This window comes from Metarhizium album, assembly GCF_000804445.1.
Source record: "Metarhizium album ARSEF 1941 chromosome Unknown scaffold_1, whole genome shotgun sequence".
Taxonomy (NCBI): domain Eukaryota; kingdom Fungi; phylum Ascomycota; class Sordariomycetes; order Hypocreales; family Clavicipitaceae; genus Metarhizium; species Metarhizium album.
Genome location: NW_024467575.1, coordinates 2,603,860 through 2,625,379, shown reverse-complemented (window position 1 = coordinate 2,625,379; position 21,520 = coordinate 2,603,860). Strand labels below are relative to the sequence as shown.

Sequence of the window (21,520 nt, the reverse complement as noted above, 5' to 3'; positions counted from 1 at the left end):
AAAGGGCAAAGGTTCGCGCCATCAACCAGATGACTGCTGTTCTTGGTCCTCGGAAACCCTCCGACCCGGACGCGAGAGATCATCGTGAGGTTACGCAGTCCGTGCCCAGGAGGCCAAGAACCAAATCGCCAGCTCGGTCAATCCACCCCGGCGTCCGCATCGACCAGTCGGTTGACGCGGATGGGTGGTGATTCCAGAATGCTAAGCGCCGGTCAATGAAACAATCTTTTGTGCTACGTACTATACTAATCGCAGTACGCAGCATAACGAGGGCTGGCATATAGCACCCAGTATCCCTTGCTACTACCGCTCCGTACAGCCGTGCCCCAGACGAGGTGACACCTTGTCGCCGATGGTGATGCTCCGAGTCACTTCCTCCGTACGTATGGTATACTATGCACATTGGTGTGTCTATCAAGTAGTTACTCCCTCCGTACGGAATAGTCCAACCCGAGTCGACAACCGCCCGCGGCCCCAGCTTGCCTAGTCAACAACAACAACAACAACCTTACATTTCCATCGGTCAATCTTGGCAGATTGGAGCCTGGCTTGTCCTAAAGCTCTAAATCTTGAGCCTCGTGGTGCTCCATGTGCCGGCTGAATCATTCAAAGACGCCGCCGCCTCACCTTGGGACCCGCGGCCAAAACTTGCCACAAAACTCGACTGTTTGGCTGACCCGCCCCTGGGAGCATTTCAAATGACACGGCATTTTCAGGATAGTATCTTTGTTGTCCCGATTTTAGAAACTTAGTTTACCTGGTCAACAGTAACAGTGGTTGCGGGAAAGAAATAGATACAAACAGGGCTCCACTCGAATCCGTCCCCCAGTACTCCTTACGTCGAATCCAAATCATTATTTCCATGTCCTAAATATTGGCTTTCGCAAACGGGTATCTATACAAACAACGTCAAGGAAACACGGCGGTAGCTGTTGTGAAAGACATGGTAAACTATTCCTTGGTGCTGGGCCATGTGAAAAGAGAGACAGTATCAATGGTAGATCCTCATCCATGCAAGTTAATTGTGGTTGTATCAAGGCATGTTTGCAGACAACCCTTTTCGGATCCCATCACCACATCTCATCAGAACTCTTGACCAGTTCCGTAGTGGGTGTCTTGGGAATCAGTTTCCTCATTCTCTTTCGGTCCTCCTTGGTCACTAGAGACGGCGTAATGGGGATAAGTGGTGTGAATGGTTGGTACGGCGAATAGGGCACTGCACCAGCAGTCATGGGAGTCCTTCCTGTAGTTGGCGACACTGGGCCTCGCCTTTCAAACACTGTCTGCTTTGTGACCTGCGGCGTAGCAGACGGCGACGCTAGAGCAGGCTCGTAGGCTCTCAGTGGCAAGTGACCACCAGTACGCACAACCGATGGCGCGTTGGCTCTTTGAATTCGAGCACCAGGCTTGGGAGACGAGAGTAGAGAAGGATAAGAGACGCCCGCTTTCGGAGAGGAGGGCAGCCCAACCAGAGGTGTTTGTGATGTGGCCGACTCGGGTTCAGCCTCGGATCCCGCAGCATTTGAAGAGCTTGACGGCCAAGGCTGTGGATTAATACGCTCGTCGATGCTCGGGACGCTCCCAGGAGATATGCATGATGTGGGAGAAGCAGCGCCCCTCCGGACCCGGACCTGGGGACCGAAGGAAGTCTGGTCCGTTGGGACGGGGGGAAGCGGGGGGGGCGGAGGAGGCGCATAGTTTCGGTGAGGAATTGTATTCATCTCCCGCAGCTCGTGTCTTGGAAATGTTGCTGACTGTGGCGTCATTATTGGCGGCGATATATTTACACCTCTGATGGCCTTCTTCCGCGAGGAACGCAGTGCCGCGAAGAAGGATGAAGTCCTGGACTGTGTCCTGCCCTCATGCTCTGCCACAAGGTTCAAGCTTCCGGGCTTGGCGGTATCTTTGCTCGACGGCGACGTACCGGACTTGTCAGAAGCTGATGCTCGCTGCTGGTTCCGGGGAAGGGGGCTATCCAACTCAATTCCGCGCTGCTTAGCATCTTCATGCTCCATGACATGTTTGTACATCGCTTCCAGCTGACTTTGCGCCATTTTCCTGTCTGCAGCAACGACGGATTGATCAACCGAGGAGTCGACCCCTGGGCAGCCGACAGAGGATATCGGTGAAGGGCAAATATACGGCTTGAGATGGGGAAGCGTATTGGCGTTGAATTGAGTGTTTTTAGGCGATGGGTACGAGAAGTTGGGAGGAGACCCCGAGCGTCCGAGATGCGATTGCGGATTAAAATGGTCAAGGGGAGAGGCGGCGGATGGCGAGTCTGTGTAGTATAATGCCCCAGACTCGTCAAAATCGACCTCTTCGTTTCCAGCCTGGATATGCTCTCGTCTCTTCTTTGCGAGCGAAAGCAAGGTGATGGCGACCAGTACCAACGAGATGCCGTATGCCGCAATGATACCGCCAATCTGTACGGGGAGATACTTTGTGTCTCTCAGCGCCGCAGCCGAAGATGGTGGACCGTCTTCAGGAGCTGACGCAGGACACCAATCGATGCTTGGAGGATTGTTGACTCTCTTGACTGCGCCAACAAATTTCTCTGTAGCTGTTGGACCAGATTGAGCGAGGGTGAAAAGCAGGAAAAGCGACAGAGCGGTCAGAGCAGATATCACCTGAGAATGGCAGCTATGTGGCATCGTGGAGAGGAAGCAAGCCCTTTAAGGAAGCGACCACAGTGTGATGAAACCGCCGGGGGGAGAGTCAACAAAACATGATTTGAAGGAGAGCTGACGTTGTCGGGAGCGCGTATGAGGCGTTGCTCCGGTATATACGGAGTACGGAGTGCATACTCCGTACATGGTCATTGGACGGCTGGTGACGTTCGGCTGTGTGTCAAACGTTGGCGCTGGAGTTTTTGGGGAGAGGGCGGAGTGTTGGTTTGCTGAGGCCAGCATGAGTGCTCGACCGTGCCCCGACCAGGCCTCAGGTTCTGACTGGACTTGCATGATGGCGTTGAGACGGGCCATGTTGGGTGGTTAATCACACTGCAGAAGGCACATGAAGTCGATGGTGTTGACGCACCGAGTGCTGTGGTTGGATGGCTGGAGGGATGGCAGGGATCTAAGCGCCGAGCTCCCAGTCATGTCAGGAGGAGGAGGAGGCCTGCGGTTGGATGGAGCGGGATGCGACTCGCACGGGTACGTACCCGAAAATCCAGCCAGCCCGTCATGCTCCATCACGTCTCGAGTCTTGAGCGCCTGTGTGTCTGGCTGGCTGCTCCGTAGTCAGCGAACAATGCCGTGCACTCGCCTAGGCCAAGATGAAAAAAAAAAAATCCCTTGTCAGCCACAGCGTGTTGGGTGGGCGTGGTTTATTTTGGTAGTAACACGGACAAGAGGTGAGGCCAAGCGGGCCAACGAATGGTGCCGTCATGTGGTGCACGGAGTATTTGGCAGACACGCCTCGACCGGGTGATGGGCGGCGTCCGTCTCACGTCCGACATCAAAGGTGGTTGTGGTTGGTAGGCTTCAAGGGGCACTGACCGCGTACTCAGGAACAGTTTCATCATGTCACAATGCTTCGCGCTGTCCGCTTTCAAATTGGCTCGTGCAGAGTCTCTCTTTCAGTCGGCTGCCACCCAGCATCTGTATTTGGATCACGGCCTTTGTCAGCAGTACTCCGTAAGTTAAGTTACTAAGTACAGTAAACTATGTCTATAACGATCCTGTGTTATAGCGAAATTCAGGTTTTTACGATAATTCACAGTTATCTAAGGTTTTTCCCTAGTAAATTGTTAATAGTCGCGTTACTAACAATATTATTAACTTTTTGCTTAGTCACTATATATTTTATCGTTATAAGGCCCTACTTTTATGGGCTGAATTCCTTATAGTAGGGCTAAATTCCCTTATAGTGGGGCGGAATTTTATAATAATCTCTTAATATATACTTTATACTAGTAATTTCTAGGGGAAGGTACAAGCCCCATAATAGTCGCATCTTAACGATAGTCGCTATATAACGATGAAAAAAGCCTCACGAAGGATATCGTTATAGACCTGGTTTACTGTACCCGTATCTTGTGCCTTGCCTCATGCATGCTCGGCCCTGCCAATGTTCACATGATCTCGCGACGCGGAGGCGTTTTGATAACGCGCTCGGCTTCGACGCCCGCAAACACCCGTTGCTTCTGCATTCTCTTACCCGTTGGCTCTTGCATTCCTGCTTCAGACAGCCTAGCCTGTATGTGCCCCAAAGTGCCGAGATTCTCCTCAATGACAAGCTTGTTTGCACCGTGCTCCCACCGAGTGTGTCCAGCGACGCGCCGAAAACACCATGGACACTCCAGCCACGGAAGCAATCTTGAAGTCTTTAAACGAGGCTCAACGTCGGGCGGTCACGTCCACGGCTTCCACAGTTGCTATATTAGCTGGTCCAGGTAGCGGCAAGACCCATGCACTGACGTCTCGTGTCGTATGGCTGATCCAGCATGAGCAATACCAGCCCGCTGACGTTATTGTCGCGACCTTTACCGTCAAGGCTGCACGGGAAATGAAGGCCAGAATTGGCGAAAGGCTAGGCGAAGAGTGTGAGAAGAAAATAGTCCTCGGGACTTTTCATTCCATTGCTCGAAGATATTTGGCCGCCTACGGCAAGCGAATCGGCTTGAACCCCAAATTCGGAATTGCCGACGACGGGGACTCCCGCGCTATCATCCAGAGAATAGTCAAAAGACTCGATTTGCGGGTTGAGCCCGCACACGCCAGAAGCTGGATCAGCAAGAAGAAGTCCAAAGGCGCGACACTGGTATCAAGGCACAATGGGAAGCAGCCACGTGAAAACCCGGCACTCAGTGAGTGCTACGCGGCATACCAAGACCATCTCGCCAGGTCGAATCTCCTCGACTATGACGATCTGTTGGTTCGATGCGTTGAGCTTTTGCAAGACCATCCGTCATGCGTGTCCAACGTCCAGGCAGTTCTGATTGACGAGTACCAGGATACCAACGGCATTCAATATGATTTGATGAGGCTCTTTGCACAGACGCGACAGCGAATCACTATAGTTGGAGACCCTGATCAGAGCATTTACGGGTGGCGCTCAGCAGAAATCAAGAACCTCTACCGGCTCTTGAGAGACTATCCTGAGACAGACGAGATATCGTTGGAAGAGAATTACCGCTCGTCACAGTTGATTCTCGACATGTCGTTGCAGGTTATTCAGCAGGACAAGAAACGATATCAAAAAGTTCTTCTACCGGTACATACTAAGGGTACCAGACCGGTGCTCCGGAGGCTTCAAACTTCCCCCAGAGAAGGGGAGTGGATCGTTTCCGAATTGAGAAGAGTTATTACAATGTTTGGAGGGGCCTTAAAAAATGAAGACGTGGCGATATTGCTTCGGTCGGCATCCCTGTCCAGACACATCGAGTCTTCGCTAGGCAAAGCAGGCATCTCGTATCGAATGATAGGAGGACACAAATTTTACGAAAGAAAGGAGATCAAAATCCTACTCGATTATCTTCGCGTGATTCACCAGCCAGATGTGAATGATGCGGTCGCAAGAATCATCAATGTGCCCCGACGAGGTATCGGAGAGACTACAATAAAGTCTCTCCTGGAAGAGGCAGAGACGTCCAAGATCAGCCTGTGGGCACTATTATGGCGGCACTGCCGAGGGGGCCGGCAAGCAACAACGAGACTTCGTTCAAACATGGAGCAAAAGCTGAATACTGAGCTCCTAAAGATCATCTCCACTATGCGGCAAAGAATGGACGACATCGATGAAAGCGGTACCGTGACCCTGGTGGACTTGATCGAACAATTGTTGAATCAGCTTTGCTTCAAAAAGTACCTGGAGGTGGAATATCAAGAAGACTGCGAACAACGGTGGGCCAACGTACAAGAGTTCTTGAGCCTGGCGAACGACTTTGCGCGTGACTTCAGCAACGCAGAAGAGGACGAAGCTCTGCCTGAGATCGAAAATGTCGACCAAGTCAGGGATAATGATATTCTAGGCAAGTTTCTGGCCAACGTGGCTCTTGCTTCCGATGCCCAGTCTGGTAACAAGGAGCAAGACAAAACATCGCAGGTGACAATATCGACTATTCACGCCGCCAAAGGCTTAGAATGGCCCGTCGTATTTGTCCCCTCGGTCTGCAATGGGTCAATACCTCATTCCCGAGCCGAAGATATGGATGAAGAGAGACGATTACTTTATGTGGCCATGACACGAGCAAAAGCCTTATTGTATTTGAGCTGTCCGCTGTACACATCTCAAGGATTTGGCAACAAAGCCGAGCTCTCGCCATTCGTCTCAACATTTGCCGGGTCTTTTGCACAAAAAGGACCGTCGTTCGACAGGTCCGTTGTGGAAGGCGTTGGTAGGATTCTCGACCGAGTAATACCATCTGAAAAGTCAATTTTTGACAAGATGCCAATCATGTTCTGCCCTGAGGATGACCGATTTCCAGTTGATCCTTTCGACCCCCAGGATCCTGACAGCCTCGATCCATATGACGACTACTCGCATGGTAAAGCCCCAAAGAAGCAAAAGACACAGTGTTCTGCAAATAACGCGGGTACGACAAAGGCAAGGTCATGGAAACCAGATTATTGTACAACAATGGAGCAGTCCTCTGAGTTTACAATGTCCTCCCTGCCTGGATTCGTTAGTGCAGGCGCACATCGAACGGCTCTTGCAGCATCTGGCGTCGAAGCAGAGACGTCACGTAATGTCGCTAGTAAAGCTGGCTCAAAATGGAGTATTAAAGGCACCACGAATCGACGACCGGACCAAAGAAGCTTGCTCGGATTTGTAGTATCAGAACCCAAGACGCCCTCGACTGTTGGAGGTGTGAAGCATGCGCCAACCGATTTTTCTGTTGCTCGATACCAGGCAGCCGTATCACGAGCAGTTTACCATGAAGCTCGGCCTAGCATCAGCCTTGACACAGAAGCACATATAGACAGAGAATTTGCCCAACATAAGATCGCAGGCGTCAAACCCATTGCGCGGCCCAATGTTGCCGAGCCAACGACGAAGGGGCCCTCAGCCAAGCAGTACGCCTGTTTTTCCAGCTCTCCGACACAACAATTATCACCTGAGCCGCAACAAGAGGAACACAGAGCTTCTACAATAATCTTACAGCGCCCAGCATCCATTCTGCACCCGACAACATTCACATCTATGAAGCCGGTTGGCGGCGTAAGGCGGCCTGGAAGTCTCGGTCCCCCGCCATCAATGAGTCGTCTCCAAAAACCGTTCAAGCCTCTTACCGTTCGTCGTCCACAGGGTCCATCGGGTGATTCGGAACGAAGGCACAAGGCTCACTTTCAAAAAAGCGGTAATGCTCGGACGAGACCGGGAGTTACATAACTTGGTATCATGAGAGTTTGAGGTCGAGGCTGCGGGCCTTGCTGGCGTCATGTCCGCACAAGTTGTGTGGATAGCCATGACTGTGACTGGCTCGATGGAAAGATGCAGCGCCTTGCACAAAAGGCGAGCACTCGGGCGTTCTGCTCACGCCATGCTGGTCTAGCTCGGGTGAATTGTGTATTGACAAGGAAGCGACATGAATAAACAGCCAAGTTTCTTCATCATAGCCTTCATCACACACAATCAAACAGATACAATACAAGGCGATCAATCTACACTTCCAAGCAATCGCACTTTCCTGGAATTGCCAATGACCAGCACGTTAAACCCATCAAACGCATCAGACTCATATTTACGTTGAGAGGGATATCGCCATCGACAAGTACGCCGAACGCTCTTTACTGCCCGTCTCTCAGCCCCCATTACCAAGATGGCCGCCCGTCGAGCGAGCCTTCTGGACGACAGGCAATTTATGGGCATGGAACAGCCTCGCGCCCAAGACTCAACGCAACGTTTTTTTACGGGCTGGGCGTATGTGCTCTTGTTGACAGCCACGTCACCTATCATTGCTTCCTTGGCATGTTGGCAATCAAGGAGGGTGAGGAAGAACGGGGGTGCTTACAAGAAATGAGTATCGGGCGGCCAACTTGCAGCTCATGCATTACAGTCGGGAAATGTGGAATTGAAATGCAGGCCGGGAGGTTATTTGAAAGTATAGCATAGGATGGGATGTTAAATCGATACGAACGCTGCAATTTTGTCGCAAACCACCTCTTTTTTGCTCCGAGCGCATTCCACCACGCTGAGCTTCTGTACGCCCTGAAGGCACGCCTGTTTTGGAATTCTCACAACGGCGTGTCTTGTTGTTTGGGTCCACATGAGAAGGTCAATTAATCGTTTGGGCGCCATACATCTTGTTGTCTGTATAACCAGGGCGTATTCAGGCGATGCTTCTTCTTCAACAGCAACTGGTCGTAGTTGGCATCAGCAAAATTCATGTGGTCCTGTGTCATGTCACGGGGTTGTTGTATTTGTCAACATGTCTAAGACTCTACTGCACCGGATCCCTTGGTCGCTATGCTATGTTGCCATGACCTGTGCAGCAGCACAAGGCCAACGGACCGACTGGTCGGTCACACGGCGAGCATATTCTCACGGTACACTCATGCGCCTTTTGTTCTCCTCGCCCTGGCGTCGAAAAATGTAGTCCTGCATCGCGTGCTATCGAGAGTCGTGCGTGTATTGATTCGTGGCATCAAGTCGGAGCCCGGGCGCATCTCACCCCGTCCACCGAGACCACGGGCTGCCATTTCACACAGACGTGCTCATACTTCCCGCTTCCCACAACTAGGAGTAAGTTAAATTTCCTTCACGGACGCATCCGACCGCACCGGCTACTAGTTGCGTTCTGTCCGGGTCCCACAACGGCAGGACCCGGGCCCGCCGCGTCTGTCGGCGTCTTGCGATGGGATGCATGGTGGAATAAATAATACGCGCTGGCTGGCTGCCTTGGGCCACTAGGTGAATAATTCTTGTCCGGCCCAGCGACTCGGGAGACTGCTTGTCCATGTCGCCGCTCTGCCAAAGTCAAACTCTGGGTTTGCAAATACACAAGCACCAGAGTGACGGAGGCTCGGGTGCCCTGTCAGGTCGCATTTATACCCGAGGGAATGGCGGTCCATGTCCATTTATTAATCTCGTCTTTGCGACAACCGGGGTCTACCATGTCCGATTCCACCGCCGTGCCCCAATGTCGTGACTGGCAACACGCGTGCGTGGCTTGTTTTCACAGCCGCCTGTCTTGAGGCTTTGGACGAATCAAATATTGAATCCAGACATGTTCATCTAGAAACGGAGGATGAGGCCGATCTCGAAGACGTAATCGCGGCTGCACGTCTAGTATGACATGGAAACCTTGTAAGCGGGGATGCCGGAATTGGCGCTGCTGATCCTTTTTAGCAATTCCTGCAGCGATGTGGCCAATGCCATCGGTCATGCACGACGTCGCTTGGATTTGGCCCGGCTATACCGCCAAGGTGTGTTTCTGCAATAGCTGTTCGAGATGTTGGGACTGCGGTGGTCAGCGCTTCAGCCACCCTATTCCGCAAATCATCCAAATCGCAACCAAGTACCGACGTGATGTGTGTGTCTTCGAGAGCCGTCTGATGACCTGCGAAACCGCACACCAGTTGACCCGAGGCTGGCGGATGACACACACCAAATGACCCGTTGTTCACCTCTCCTGTAACCCGTTCGCTGCTGGTGGCAGCACTTGACACCGCCAGCTGCAACCCCGCAAAGGGGCTCGCTGTCATCCAAGGTTCGAGTGGATTTCGCCGACGCCGGCAAGGAGAAGACGCTGGTGGCACATTAGTTTAGTTGCTCTGGAACGCGGGCGAAGCTGCCGCTGGGAACGGGGACCGCCATCTGGCAAGGTCCCTGGTATTCGGACCTACCTAGGTACCCAGGTAGTCAGTACTCAGGTGCCGTTCCTCCAACGCGGCAGGGAACGTTTCTTTGCAAAGCGTCGAGATGGGGACATGACATGGACGAGTTGGACATACGAGCAGAAGTTGCCTGCTGGGGTGCTCCGTACGTACTTCACCAGCTCTGCATATTTTGTGCCGTCGTGCACTGACGAGCATAACAATTAACGTTACCACCCGTTGCCGGCACAAGTTGGTTCGGTATTTGGACCCGACCCCACTTGTGCAACTTCCAGGGAACGAAGCGTCCGTCTCTGCTCGAGGAGGACGCCTTGAACCATCAACTCGAGTCTTCATCTCGCGTCATCCTGGCGACACCTCGAATCACACATCCCATTGGCAGATTTGGCAGATCCCCTGGGACCATACGCCTCCATCTTCGGCCCCCGTAGCTGTTCCTGGCGGCCAGAAGCTCCAGCCCCAGCGCCAAACAATAGCCCGGCCAGTTTCTGGTCGTCGCTAGTGCCCAAACTTTGGCCTTTTCTCGAGTCGTCCTCTGCGCTGCGAGTGGACGTTGGGGTCCAGTGTTGCACTCGAGACTTGAAGTCACCGTTCAGCTGTGATCAACCGCACCGAGACCGTCCGCGTGGGCGTGTTGTGATGCACCCATCCGCCGTAGCTCGCACGTGAGCAATAGACGATCTGAACTAGCAGGCACCTCCATAACGGACATGCCTTTGGCCGCCGCCGCCGCCGCCGACTCCTGCCATGGATGGTACAGGAAGTGGTTTCTTCTATTGTGGTCGCTCTCGTCACAGGACGGGCCGAACGTGCCGCCAGCCATCCCCTCCCCTCCCATCTGATCAGGGGCAGCTAGTGGCGAAAGAGTTTGGCAAATCCCGGCCGTCCTTACCTTTATGCAGCAGACGGTCGTGGAGGGGATTGCTGAATATAAAGGCCATCGTATGCGCAGCCCACCCCTCATCGACCTCGGCGTGGGACACGTTTTCACGTCAAGACACATCAACCCGCAGTTGACAGGCTCTAACACACTGTTGGATACACAAGGCCTGCTTTCGACATGGCGTACTCGACAGCTCGGCACTCCAAGGGGCTCGATCTTTCGAGGAGCTCCATCTGTGGCTTCTTCTTCCTGGCTGCAGTATGTGTCCTCGGCACGCTGGCACCTTGCGCTTCTGCTGCCGCCACGGGAGACAAGTATCTCATCGGTGTTGGCCGGGCAGACATCACAGGTCCGGTTGTCGAGATAGGCTTTGCGGGATATGCCAATCTCGACCAGAAAGGCACTGGTCTCCGACAGCGTCTGCACAGCCGCGCGTTCATCGTTGCTGACAAGGATAATCCTCATGACCGATTTGTGTACTTGGTTCTAGATACGCAGTCTGGAGACACTGCTACACGCTATGGCGTGTTGGACGGACTCAAGGAGCTAGGAGATGAGTACAACGTCTACAGCCATAACAACATCGCCTTGACCGGCACTCACAGCCATGCCGGCCCAGGAGCTTGGTTCAATTATCTCTTGCCGCAGATCACAACGTTCGGCTTCGACAAACAGAGCTACCAGGCTCTCGTGGACGGTGCTGTGCTGTCAATCAAGCGCGCTCATGAAAATCTTCAGGAAGTATGTTGAATATGACGCACCTCACTCCTCCGTGTGGCATGCCGCACACTAACATGTTTCCTAGGGCTACTTGGACGCAGGCACCACCAGAATCAAGGACGGCGCCATCAACCGCTCGCTTTACGCCTACCTTGCCAATCCCGAATCCGAGCGCAACCAATACGAGGATGAGACTGACTCTACAATGACCCTCCTTCGTTTCAAGCGTGCTTCTGATGACAGAGACATCGGCGTCCTCACATGGTTTCCTGTCCACGGGACTTCCCTTCTGGGCAACAACACCCACGCTGCTGCAGACAATAAGGGTGTTGCGGCGTGGATGTTCGAAAACGCGATGAAGGACAACCCCAACGCTGCCGATGGCTTTGTGGCTGGGTTTAGTCAGGCCAACGTGGGTGATACTACACCCAACGTTCTTGGGGCATATTGCGATGATGGATCCGGCCAGCAGTGCAGCTTGGAAAATAGCACGTGCGCCGACGGCAAGTCGCAGAGCTGTCACGGACGGGGACCTGAGTTTGGAGCGCTTGATCTCGGCGTCAAAAGTTGCTACGAAATGGGACGACGTCAATTCGCTGGCGCGCAGGCCATATATGTAAGCCTCGTCCTTAAAGGTTGAAACTAGGCTCATGACGCTCACGTGGATGGACGGCAGGACTCCTTGGGCGCTTCTGGAACCCCAATCGTAGGCTCATCGGTCAAGGCATTCCATTTCTTCCACGATATGCGATTCTGGGATTTCACTCTTCCCAATGGCAAGCGGGCACAAACCTGCCCAGCTGCTTTGGGCTACTCCTTCGCGGCTGGGACATCCGACTGGCCTGGCGCATTTGACTTTACCCAGGGCGATTCCGGGAAACCCAACGCCAACCCCCTGTGGAAACTCGTCTCGGGACTCATAAGAACACCCACGAAGGAACAAAAGGCATGCCAGGGCTCCAAGCCGATCCTCCTCGACATCGGCGAAATGGACGAACCTTATCCCTGGGCACCCAACATTGTCGACATTCAAGCTTTCCGCGTAGGTCAATTCGTCATCATCGTCTCTCCGTCGGAAGCCACCACCATGTCGGGACGACGGTGGAAGGCCACCGTTGCGGCCGAAGCCTCCAGCTTCCTGTCACAAAAGCCCATGGTAGTCCTTGGTGGCCCGGCAAACAGCTACGCCCACTACTGTGTCACGCCAGAAGAGTACGAGATTCAACGCTACGAGGGCGCATCAACATTATTTGGACCCCACGAACTGGATGCGTACATCAACCTCACCGTCAGTAACATGCATTACCTCCACCCACACTCAAGAGACACGCCCGATCAAGGTCCTCTTGCGCCCGACAACCGTGGCAAATCGCTCTCCTTCATCACCAGCGTGGTCGTCGACAATGCTCCTATCGGCTCCTCATTTGGAAAAGTAATCCACCAGCCGTCGGCATCATATCAAATCGGGTCCGTGGTCAACGTCACTTTCCAAGGCGCCAACCCTCGCAACAACCTCCGCCAGGAGCAAACTTTTGCCGCTGTCGAGCAGCAAGGTTCCGACGGCTCGTGGACCCGAGTGCGCGACGATGCGGACTGGTTTCTCGTCTACTCGTGGCGCCGAACCAACTTCGTACTGGGACACAGCGAGGTGGACATAACCTGGGAGACGTACGGCAACGCCCAGCCAGGCACATACAGAATCAAATACTACGGCGACGCAAAGCCCCTGATCGGCAGCATAAAGGCATTCGGGGGGACTAGCAATCCGTTCAAGCTGACGGGCCGACTGACTGACACGACTGCGCCCGTAATGGAGTTATTCTAGTCATGTAGTAGTAGTAGTAAGCAAACAACGCGACGAGATGAACTATAATCCCTCCCCTGGGCGCAATCCCTTCATCGTCATGCCGGTCCACCAATTCCTTGATGCAACTGTCGCTACCGGCCCTGTACTGCTTACAAGAAAACCACGTCGCCGTCATCCAAGTTTGCACGCCGTGTCACGGCATCCCACGTCACATTGTATCCTCTTCTTCCACGACAAACATCCTGTAAAACGAAACTCACTCCACGTGTCTATGCCACGCAGACCAAGATTGGCAGTCATGCGCCATCGGGAACAAACAGAAAAGGCCTTCTGCTGTCTTGTCTCAGGGGCAGCATGTCATCAAACCAGATGCTCTTATTTTCCACGCGCTCCCAATCAATCCACGTATCCCGGCATCATGTCCTTCTGCGCTGCCATGTCAGCGGCGCAGGCACAACGGGGTTTTGGGGATACAAGGCCGTTCAGCATGGGGGGGACTTGCTGTGACATCGCGAACCGTACACGAAAGGACAGGCAAGACGCCGGGGAATTTCCCCCCTTGGGTTTCAGGATACCTGACCAGTCACGTTGCGCAGGCCGGGAGCCCAAGAAAAGCAAGAGAGGCTTTTTTTTTTTTGCCTGGGAGCTTCAACGGAGATTGAGCACACGGTCGGGCCCCTTGTTGGAATGCGTAGTAGGGATTTCTGTGGCTTGAAAAAGGTATGTCTGGCCAGGCGCCAGGATGAGGATCTGCGCCGTGATCAACCTACGTAGCCAGGAGTTTTTTTTTTTTTTTTTTGGTGTGTGTGTGCTGCTCAATATCTGCGAGAGTGAGTGCAATTGTTTACTCATTTCTCGTGCCAAGTCTGGCGGATGTTTTGCCGTGTTACGGCCGGGATTCATGTAGGAGAAGCAAATGCGGGCTGCATGGAAAGCTCCCCTTCTTATAAGTATTCCATGGTCTCATGAAAATAAATGCAGGTGGATCGGATTGATTGACTTCCCAACACACAAAACAGGGAGCTCAAGCAAAGAGCTCTTCGAGTCAACTCGCCATATTGGAGCATCCAACGCATTGCATGCGCCAAGTTCGATGTCGTGTCACGGGAAAAGTTACGTCAGGACCTTGCTGTCTAGCCACGTTCTGTGCTGTTTCCTTGACTGTGCGTCGTTGCTGACGTGGTGTTCCCATGCTAGGTGTCGTCAGCTCAGACGTACAATAGTAGCTGTAAAAGTCTGCGAGCTCACATTTCTTTGACTCGAAGAAATTGTCCATGCCTGTTTCAACCGGTTGAAAGCCAGCCAGATAGGGCTTGCTACCGCGCTGCACATCAGCCGTGTGGTTCACACACACACACAACCAACTGCAACTATTGACGATGCAGATATGTTGTGCGTTGGTAAGCTGTCCCCCCCCCCCTCCCCCGCGGGTTATCTAGAACTGTTTGATGACATCCCGGACACTCGAGAACATCAGACGTACTCCGCCGCTCCGCCGCACCAGCCATGTTGAATAGAACCAACACAATCGCAATATCCGCGAAGTCGAGCGACGTCAAGCTGCAGGCATCCAACTTTGATATATCCGGCGGAATCCCATTGTCATGTCATATGTGGGATTATTCGTTACCCGCAAGCCCTTGATTGTGCGGAAACCGCACATCTGGTTGAGCCATTGCTGGTGTCTGTCCTCGTGTGCTTATGCAGGGTTCATTGCATAATCTTATCAGCCGTCAGGGCCATTGACAGGCCATCCCTGCTTTGCTGAGAGATGGATGGGCCCAGGGTGTTGTCATAATCGACTTGCTGGTTGGAGGCGCCAACAACGCTAAATGTCAAGTCATTATAACAATCAATCTGTCATATTAATTGTACGCAAATTTTTCACAACATTCAAAGAGGGCAAAAGATGAGCCTTCCAACTCCCGGACCATGAATCTGTTTCCCGATTGATGTCAGAAAACATGTATACCGTTACTGCAGCTTTTTCCTGATTTATCGAAAGCGTTGCGGCTGCGGCTTCACAAACCTTCCGCATTTCCAATACTGGTAACGCACGTAGTACTTTTATATTCTCCTCGTCAGCAAACGGGCTGTCAATGTCACCACTGGCCATGGCTGTGGTACCTTGGTTAGTTTAGGTGGCTAGCCACAACCAACAAAGAGGATGGACAATCTTATTCTTTCAGCCGAGACTGTCTAACCAAATCCAAACCTTGCTTTGTTGTTTGTGGCTCGTCACGACCAATTGATGGATCAAGATTCAAGAGTGGCCAAGGCGAATGACGTGGGCCGCGGTTCAGAGACTGCTGCCACAAGTTGCTGCCATGACAGTTCCCTGCCTCAGGTGGGTTTGTCGCATCAAATGGGGGTCGAGTAGTGAGATTTCGCGCTTCACACAACTTGAGCGCATATTGCCAGGCCATGGCCCCTCTGTTCCATCAAGCATCAGAGTAAGCTAAGGCGTGTTTCTCTTCGGCCGTACCAACGGACAATGTTTGGAAGCAGCCCGACCTCATATATCAGATTAGCCGAGGTTTTGTCATGTCAAGCATGGATGTCATGGTGACCGTGCAAGAACTTGGCCAGGACGACTTGGCCAGGACGCACCGCTTGTTTCGAGTATTATAGTCACATTGACGGAGTTCATCGGCGGATTGTTCTGGCTAGTTCTGAACAAAGCAAGCACCGCCGCTTTTGGCTGGAATCAGCCTCGAGGGGGGAAAAGGGGAATTGTTGTCATTGTCGTCGGAAGCCATCTTTGGGGTCTTTCCATCTTGCCCGAGTCAAGACTCAAGACGCCTGAGCAGGAAAAGCAAGCAGAGTAAATGTCTAATAAGCGGGGCTCAATGACGGAAGCTCCTTCCGTTGGTCGTGTCGAGGAAGGTTCAAGCTGGACGAGGCAGAAGAAAAGGGAAGGCACTGGCGAGCAGGCAGGGACATCGGACATTGAACGCAGCAAACCTGCAGGTAAGCAGGCAAACAGGCGCCGTGAGATGGACACCAGACGGATGGATGCCAGATGGGGCGTGTGAAGGAGGGCTCTGGTGGGAACTCGCAAGTTACGATTCATCCAGAACAACGACGACACGACAAAACGACCAGTTGACATTGCTGCGCCGGCAGACCACGTCGTGGTTCGTCAACCCCAGAAACCAAGGCCGCCAGCCGTCTATGCAATCAACGTCACTCAAGCTCAGTTCCAGGCTGTCCATGATGCAAGGTCGATCGAGCCGGGTTGCACACTCGGTGAATACAAGATGAGTACTCTCGGGCACAGGCCTGGATGGTCGTTGGACATTGCTCTACCATCGAAGCAGCCCACCTCTATCCAGCCTCGGGCCTACGCAATGTGAACGAAGGGGAAAAAACGACGACGACGACGACGACAATCGACAACGGCAACGACAACAACGACCAGTCTCCCCGGGCAGTGCGAAAGTCGCTTCTCTCATCTATGTACTCAGGTACGGAGTAGTATGTCGCATTTCAAACTGGCGGTGGCTACGCCTGCGACCGCATGTTTGAAAAACTGCCAGAAAGTGTTCAGCCACCATCTCAGACTTATTAGATCGACCACAGCCGTTGGATGTCGATTCGTCGCGCATAACCCAGCCCACTGGTTGTGCAAGCACCAGACAAGACATCCACTCCAGCCATAGGTCGAGAATGCACAAGTTACCGTACGGTTGAGCCCGCTCTACTGATGATGCCTGGTCGGTTGACTCGGGCTGTGACCCGGCCTCTTCAGACGACACCACTTTGAGCGACAGTTGACAAGGACGTCGGTCTCGTGACCCTCATCAGAGACAGCTACTGTTTGTACTGGTTGGCTGCTCCTTGATAACCAAGACCACATGACGGATTAATTTCATGGCCAGTTCAACGTGCATACGACCCCCTCCCCCGGACTGCTTTTGACAGCCTCCGAATGTCAAATCGAACGAGTTCCGGCAAACTTATTCACTATACCTGCGAGAGCCACCAGTGTCCTTGCGACGACTGCAACAGGATGGCTCTTGACGCTGTATAGCACCCCCCCTCAAGCGCACCCTACCCCTATTATCTATGTGTACATCCCCCAGTTGCTTGGCTTGCTGCCGCAACTTCGTCAGGACTCAGGACTCGGGACTCAGGAGCAGAGCCAGCCCTACCAACAACAAGAGCAACAACAACCACAAGGGCCCAGGCGCAAATCATCGATGTCATGGCGAGCACCAAGTGGATCAGTCAGGCCGTCATCGCTTGGTGAAGCAACTAAGTTACTCCCAGACGGAGCAGGAACATCGCTCAAGCCAAGCAATCTAAGGCGCCACACCCTCGTTTCCGGGCTTCGGTCCGCATCCCGTAGGGCCACTAGCACCTCTATACCGCCCATTCACATGCCCTGGAGCTTTTGGGAGTCCATTTCCGAGAACCAGTAGACATGCTTAGCGCCGGACGGGACCCCTGTACGGATACGGAGTACCGCGGCTGAAGTACTGAAGTCTCCTCTCCCCGTCAGGTCGTTTTGGTGGATCATGAACTAGGTTTGACAAGCAAACACTTTATCCCCACCACGGTTGTTTGTTGTTGTCAAGAACGAAGAAAGCTTCCTTGTCGTTCGCTCGTCTCCCCGCCCCCTTTCCCAGCCTGTGACTCCGTACTCGGTACCTGTGCAGAGGTGCAGAACTCGAAGCACGAGCTATACGGCTATGCAACTGCCTAGGTAGTGTACCTAGTGAGTAACTACTCCGTACTTCTTTCCTGTCACGTACTTGGTAGCGCGCAGAGGGCAACGCATAGATTGCGGACAAATTCCCTGGTGAAAGTGTGAATTTGTCTCTGGTGAAAGTGTGATCTGCCTTGGGGGCTTCACACGTCTGGTTGAGCCGCATTTCTGCTGTGCCTCGCCCGATTCCAATTGGTTGCCAAAGCCAAACGCTACAAGTACGGAGTAACTCAGGTGTGCTGCCTTTGGGGGGGTGTGAAACTTTGGGTTGCTGCTGACGGTCTTCTTGGACAGCGAGAACCCAATATCTTGTGGGTGTGCTGCGCCCTGTCAATGCCCAACATGATGTTGTGTCCTTTCCCGTCGAGGGCAATTGTGTCATTGTGCCGTATAGAAACTCAGCACGTATCCGGACCCCATAGATGCTTTGTTTTGGCGCGCCTCATCGCATCTGCCGCAGAGGGCTTCGTCAGAGGCTGGTCCAAGCCGGGCGCTTCGTTGCAGCCTCTCTCCCCGCGCAAACTGGGACCAGTTGAGCCGACCGGCCTGCAACACCGAGGCCTGGCCTGCTCAGTGTGCAAGCAAGGCAGGGCAAGGCAAGACTGGTAAGTACATACATAGGCTGTACGGCGGACGCCGGCAATCTTGAAGGGACCGCTGACATCCATCGAGGCTGTGTCATGCCGCTTGGTAAAGAAGAGACATGGTCGGGTCGTTCGTGTGCGATGAGTTGAGTTGACCTACTCCGTATGTACACCCGACAATGATGCTCAGTCCTGGGCCGTCCCATTTCCCGGGTGCTGGGTTGGCGCCAGCGAATGCATACTACTACTACGACCACTACTACGTACTACTACGGAGTACTACTACTGCATATCTCCATCCGGTCCCGGCAATGGGTCGACGGGTCGATTGATGCCCCTGTCGACGCTTCATGCCCCCCCCCCATGTCCCTCGCCGCCGGCCAGCTGGTTGACGGATTGCCCCTTGGGTCTTGACCTGGGGATGGTTGGTTTGTTTGCACTCCCAGCGCTCCGTACCGAGTATGAGGGCGAGAACGAGGACGCCGTTATGATGGCTGATAATATGGAGCACACAGAGGCTTTCGTACTTTTATTGAACTTTTCCCGCTCACACGCCCACCGTGGGCCCGGGCTCCGTCAACGACGTTACGACCCATCGTCATCAACGGCGCCCATCGTGGCTCGAGCCAGGTTGGTGACTGCGAATTCCAGATGCCAGAGCACGGTGCAGTGATGGGCATCTATCCGCGTCAATCAATCCCCTTGTTCCAAGGCAGCGTTCAAGGTCGGGGCTGGATGAGTTTTCCCGGAATCACATTGTGCACCCGCACGCGCGCGCGCACACACACACACGCAGCACCCCGCCATCTCATCGAACGGAGAGGGAAAAAGAAACGAGACAGAGTCCCCAGAGTGCCGATGGGGAAGAATCCCTAGACTCAGGCCCCTTGTGAAATTACCGAGCTGCCAAGTTTTTCTCTCTTGTCCCTGAGCTTGGGACGATTGCATGTTGCATGTACGTAGTTCCTTCTTCGGCATTGGCATGGCATTGATGATTGGACCCAGCGTTGACTTGAGCCCGACTGTCTCGTCTTTCTTTGTTGCTCGTGCTCGTCCCGTTCCGTCATCGTCTGCTCCTTTTCTCCCATGCTCCTATTTCATCCATCCAATGCAGTCTCCCGCGACAGCTCATTCTGTGCCAGTTACAAGCCCTCCGGTCTTCTATACGTCCACGTCTGCTGTCCTCGACGTCGAGCTTCACACAAGCTTGGTCTGACGGCAGCTCTCGACCAAGCACCCGTTGTGCCGCGTCTCCCACGGGGTAACACGCTATATCTTGTCGCCACTCCTTCTCACGCCTTATCCGGCCCGCGACATTCCTCTCCCCGTCTCACTGGTGCATACATCGAGAGAATATATAACACCTCAGGGAACCCCCCCTTCCTTCCCGAGGCGGCTTGGCACGCTTTTGCATCTCTCAAAAACTTCTGAGACCCCAACCGCTATCGCAGTCGACGCACACCCCACGCTGTGTCTGACTTGTCCGATCACTTTCATGCCAGTCTCTCGCCTGATCAACTGCTCTTAGGCTTTGATACGGCATTCTCTTGCATCAAGCGCTCTTGAGGGAACCCGACCTTTCGTCAAGCTTCCTCCACTCCATACATACCTCGACTGCCTTCGTCGCCCAGCACGTATCGATGATGGCCCCGTCGCCCACTTATAGCTCGAGCGGTTCTAGCGGCTCTGGCTCCAGCGCCTGCCCGTGGCAGGAAAAATTGGAAGGTTCGGAAACCACCATGGTGTTTTTATTATGACACCCAACTAAACGCTTTTTTTTTTCAGAGTTTTGTCGCGATGCGCAGCTTATGCCCCCTGTTTTCCAAATTGTGTCTGATCGCCGAGGTATGATGCATCCCACGACCTGACCTCTCAAGCTATCTCCACGAATCCCAGCGCACTAATCCACGACGCCCTCAGGTGGACGAACTGCTTGGTCTAGCAGAGTAACTGTCCATGGTCAGACCTTGGCAGCGAGATATTGGTACGACGGCAAGAATCTGAACAACGCCAGGGAAGACGCTGCAGAGTGCGCAGTCAACTGGCTTGCCACAGCCTCCAACCGATCCACCACCCAGTCCTGGGTCAACTGGTGAAGGTATCGCAGAGACTCGTCGGGTCATGGCACGAAAAGTGTCCTCGTCCGACCCGGTTGGGTTGACTCCCCTTCAACGATTTCGGGGCCTAGCAGCTTCGACTTGTGTTTCTCGGCGATTCGTTCGAGATTGGAGTTAAAATGGTGACGAAAATGTGCCTCTTGCCACGAAAAAATACCATCATGGGAAGGCGTCGGGGGTCTTTCTTTTCTTTTCTTTCTTTCCTTTTCTCTCGCAAAAGAAAATGGAAAACAGTATCCACAGATGAAATGACCCATTTACGTTTAGGCATTACTGTCGAGTTATTTGCTTTGTCGCATGTGCTGAGAGGCGACAAGGAATTCGTTTCGTTTTCGTTTTTTCTTTTTCCTTCTTCGTCTTGTTGACGTTCTTTGAATTTTTTTATGGGCATCTCAGACTCAAACTGGGCGGAGAAAAAGATGGTGAACCACGTTTATAACAAATGTATGGATACATGGATATTGGGTAAAGGATAAGCTTAGTTTGGCTTGGCGCAAACTCAATAGAGAATATAAGTTTAATCTTATCATTCAAGAGATAACTTTCTGGCAGGACTGACCCTCCCAAATGGGCTCATTTAAAGACCAAGAATCATCGCCTCTTTGCCGGCCGCCGAGAATTAGGAAGGCCGACAGTACACACCGGTCGCTTTTCGTGCCACTTTCTGGAGAGCGGTGATGAGCACCCAAGAGGTGTTCACTCTCGTCTCGAATCCGAATAACTAGACAGACCATTGGGACTATTCGGTTCGTGCACAGAGAAGGGTGGCTCTGGTGATATGTTTCCATGTGAGCTGCTCTCTTTTTTTTGTTTTCCTCGTCTTGACGTGGCTGTTCGGGTCTGGCTGGAGATGTCGTCGTTGGTGGGGCTGTTGGAGAGGAAAGCCCGTGCTTATGTAAGCTAAATCAGATGCATC

General features: G+C 53.1%; 3 protein-coding genes across 3 annotated transcripts; 2 read left to right on the top strand and 1 right to left on the bottom strand.

Annotated features, from left to right (window-relative positions):
• Positions 1-1,070: 1,070 nt before the first annotated feature.
• On the bottom strand, positions 1,071-2,654 carry MAM_00750 (uncharacterized protein; the record flags this gene model as incomplete). The annotated part of the gene is made up of 1 exon (XM_040819549.1): positions 1,071-2,654. One exon carries the CDS (start codon positions 2,652-2,654, stop codon positions 1,071-1,073), a length of 1,584 nt encoding a protein of 527 aa, XP_040682814.1.
• Positions 2,655-4,293: 1,639 nt separating this feature from the next.
• On the top strand, positions 4,294-7,335 carry MAM_00749 (DNA helicase, UvrD/REP type; the record flags this gene model as incomplete). The annotated part of the gene is made up of 1 exon (XM_040819548.1): positions 4,294-7,335. One exon carries the CDS (start codon positions 4,294-4,296, stop codon positions 7,333-7,335), a length of 3,042 nt encoding a protein of 1,013 aa, XP_040682813.1.
• Positions 7,336-10,842: 3,507 nt separating this feature from the next.
• Positions 10,843-13,210, top strand: MAM_00748 (neutral ceramidase precursor; the record flags this gene model as incomplete). Its single annotated transcript, XM_040819547.1, has 3 exons — positions 10,843-11,406; positions 11,471-12,001; positions 12,062-13,210. 3 exons carry the CDS (start codon positions 10,843-10,845, stop codon positions 13,208-13,210), a joined length of 2,244 nt encoding a protein of 747 aa, XP_040682812.1.
• Between the last annotated feature and the right edge of the window lie 8,310 nt (positions 13,211-21,520).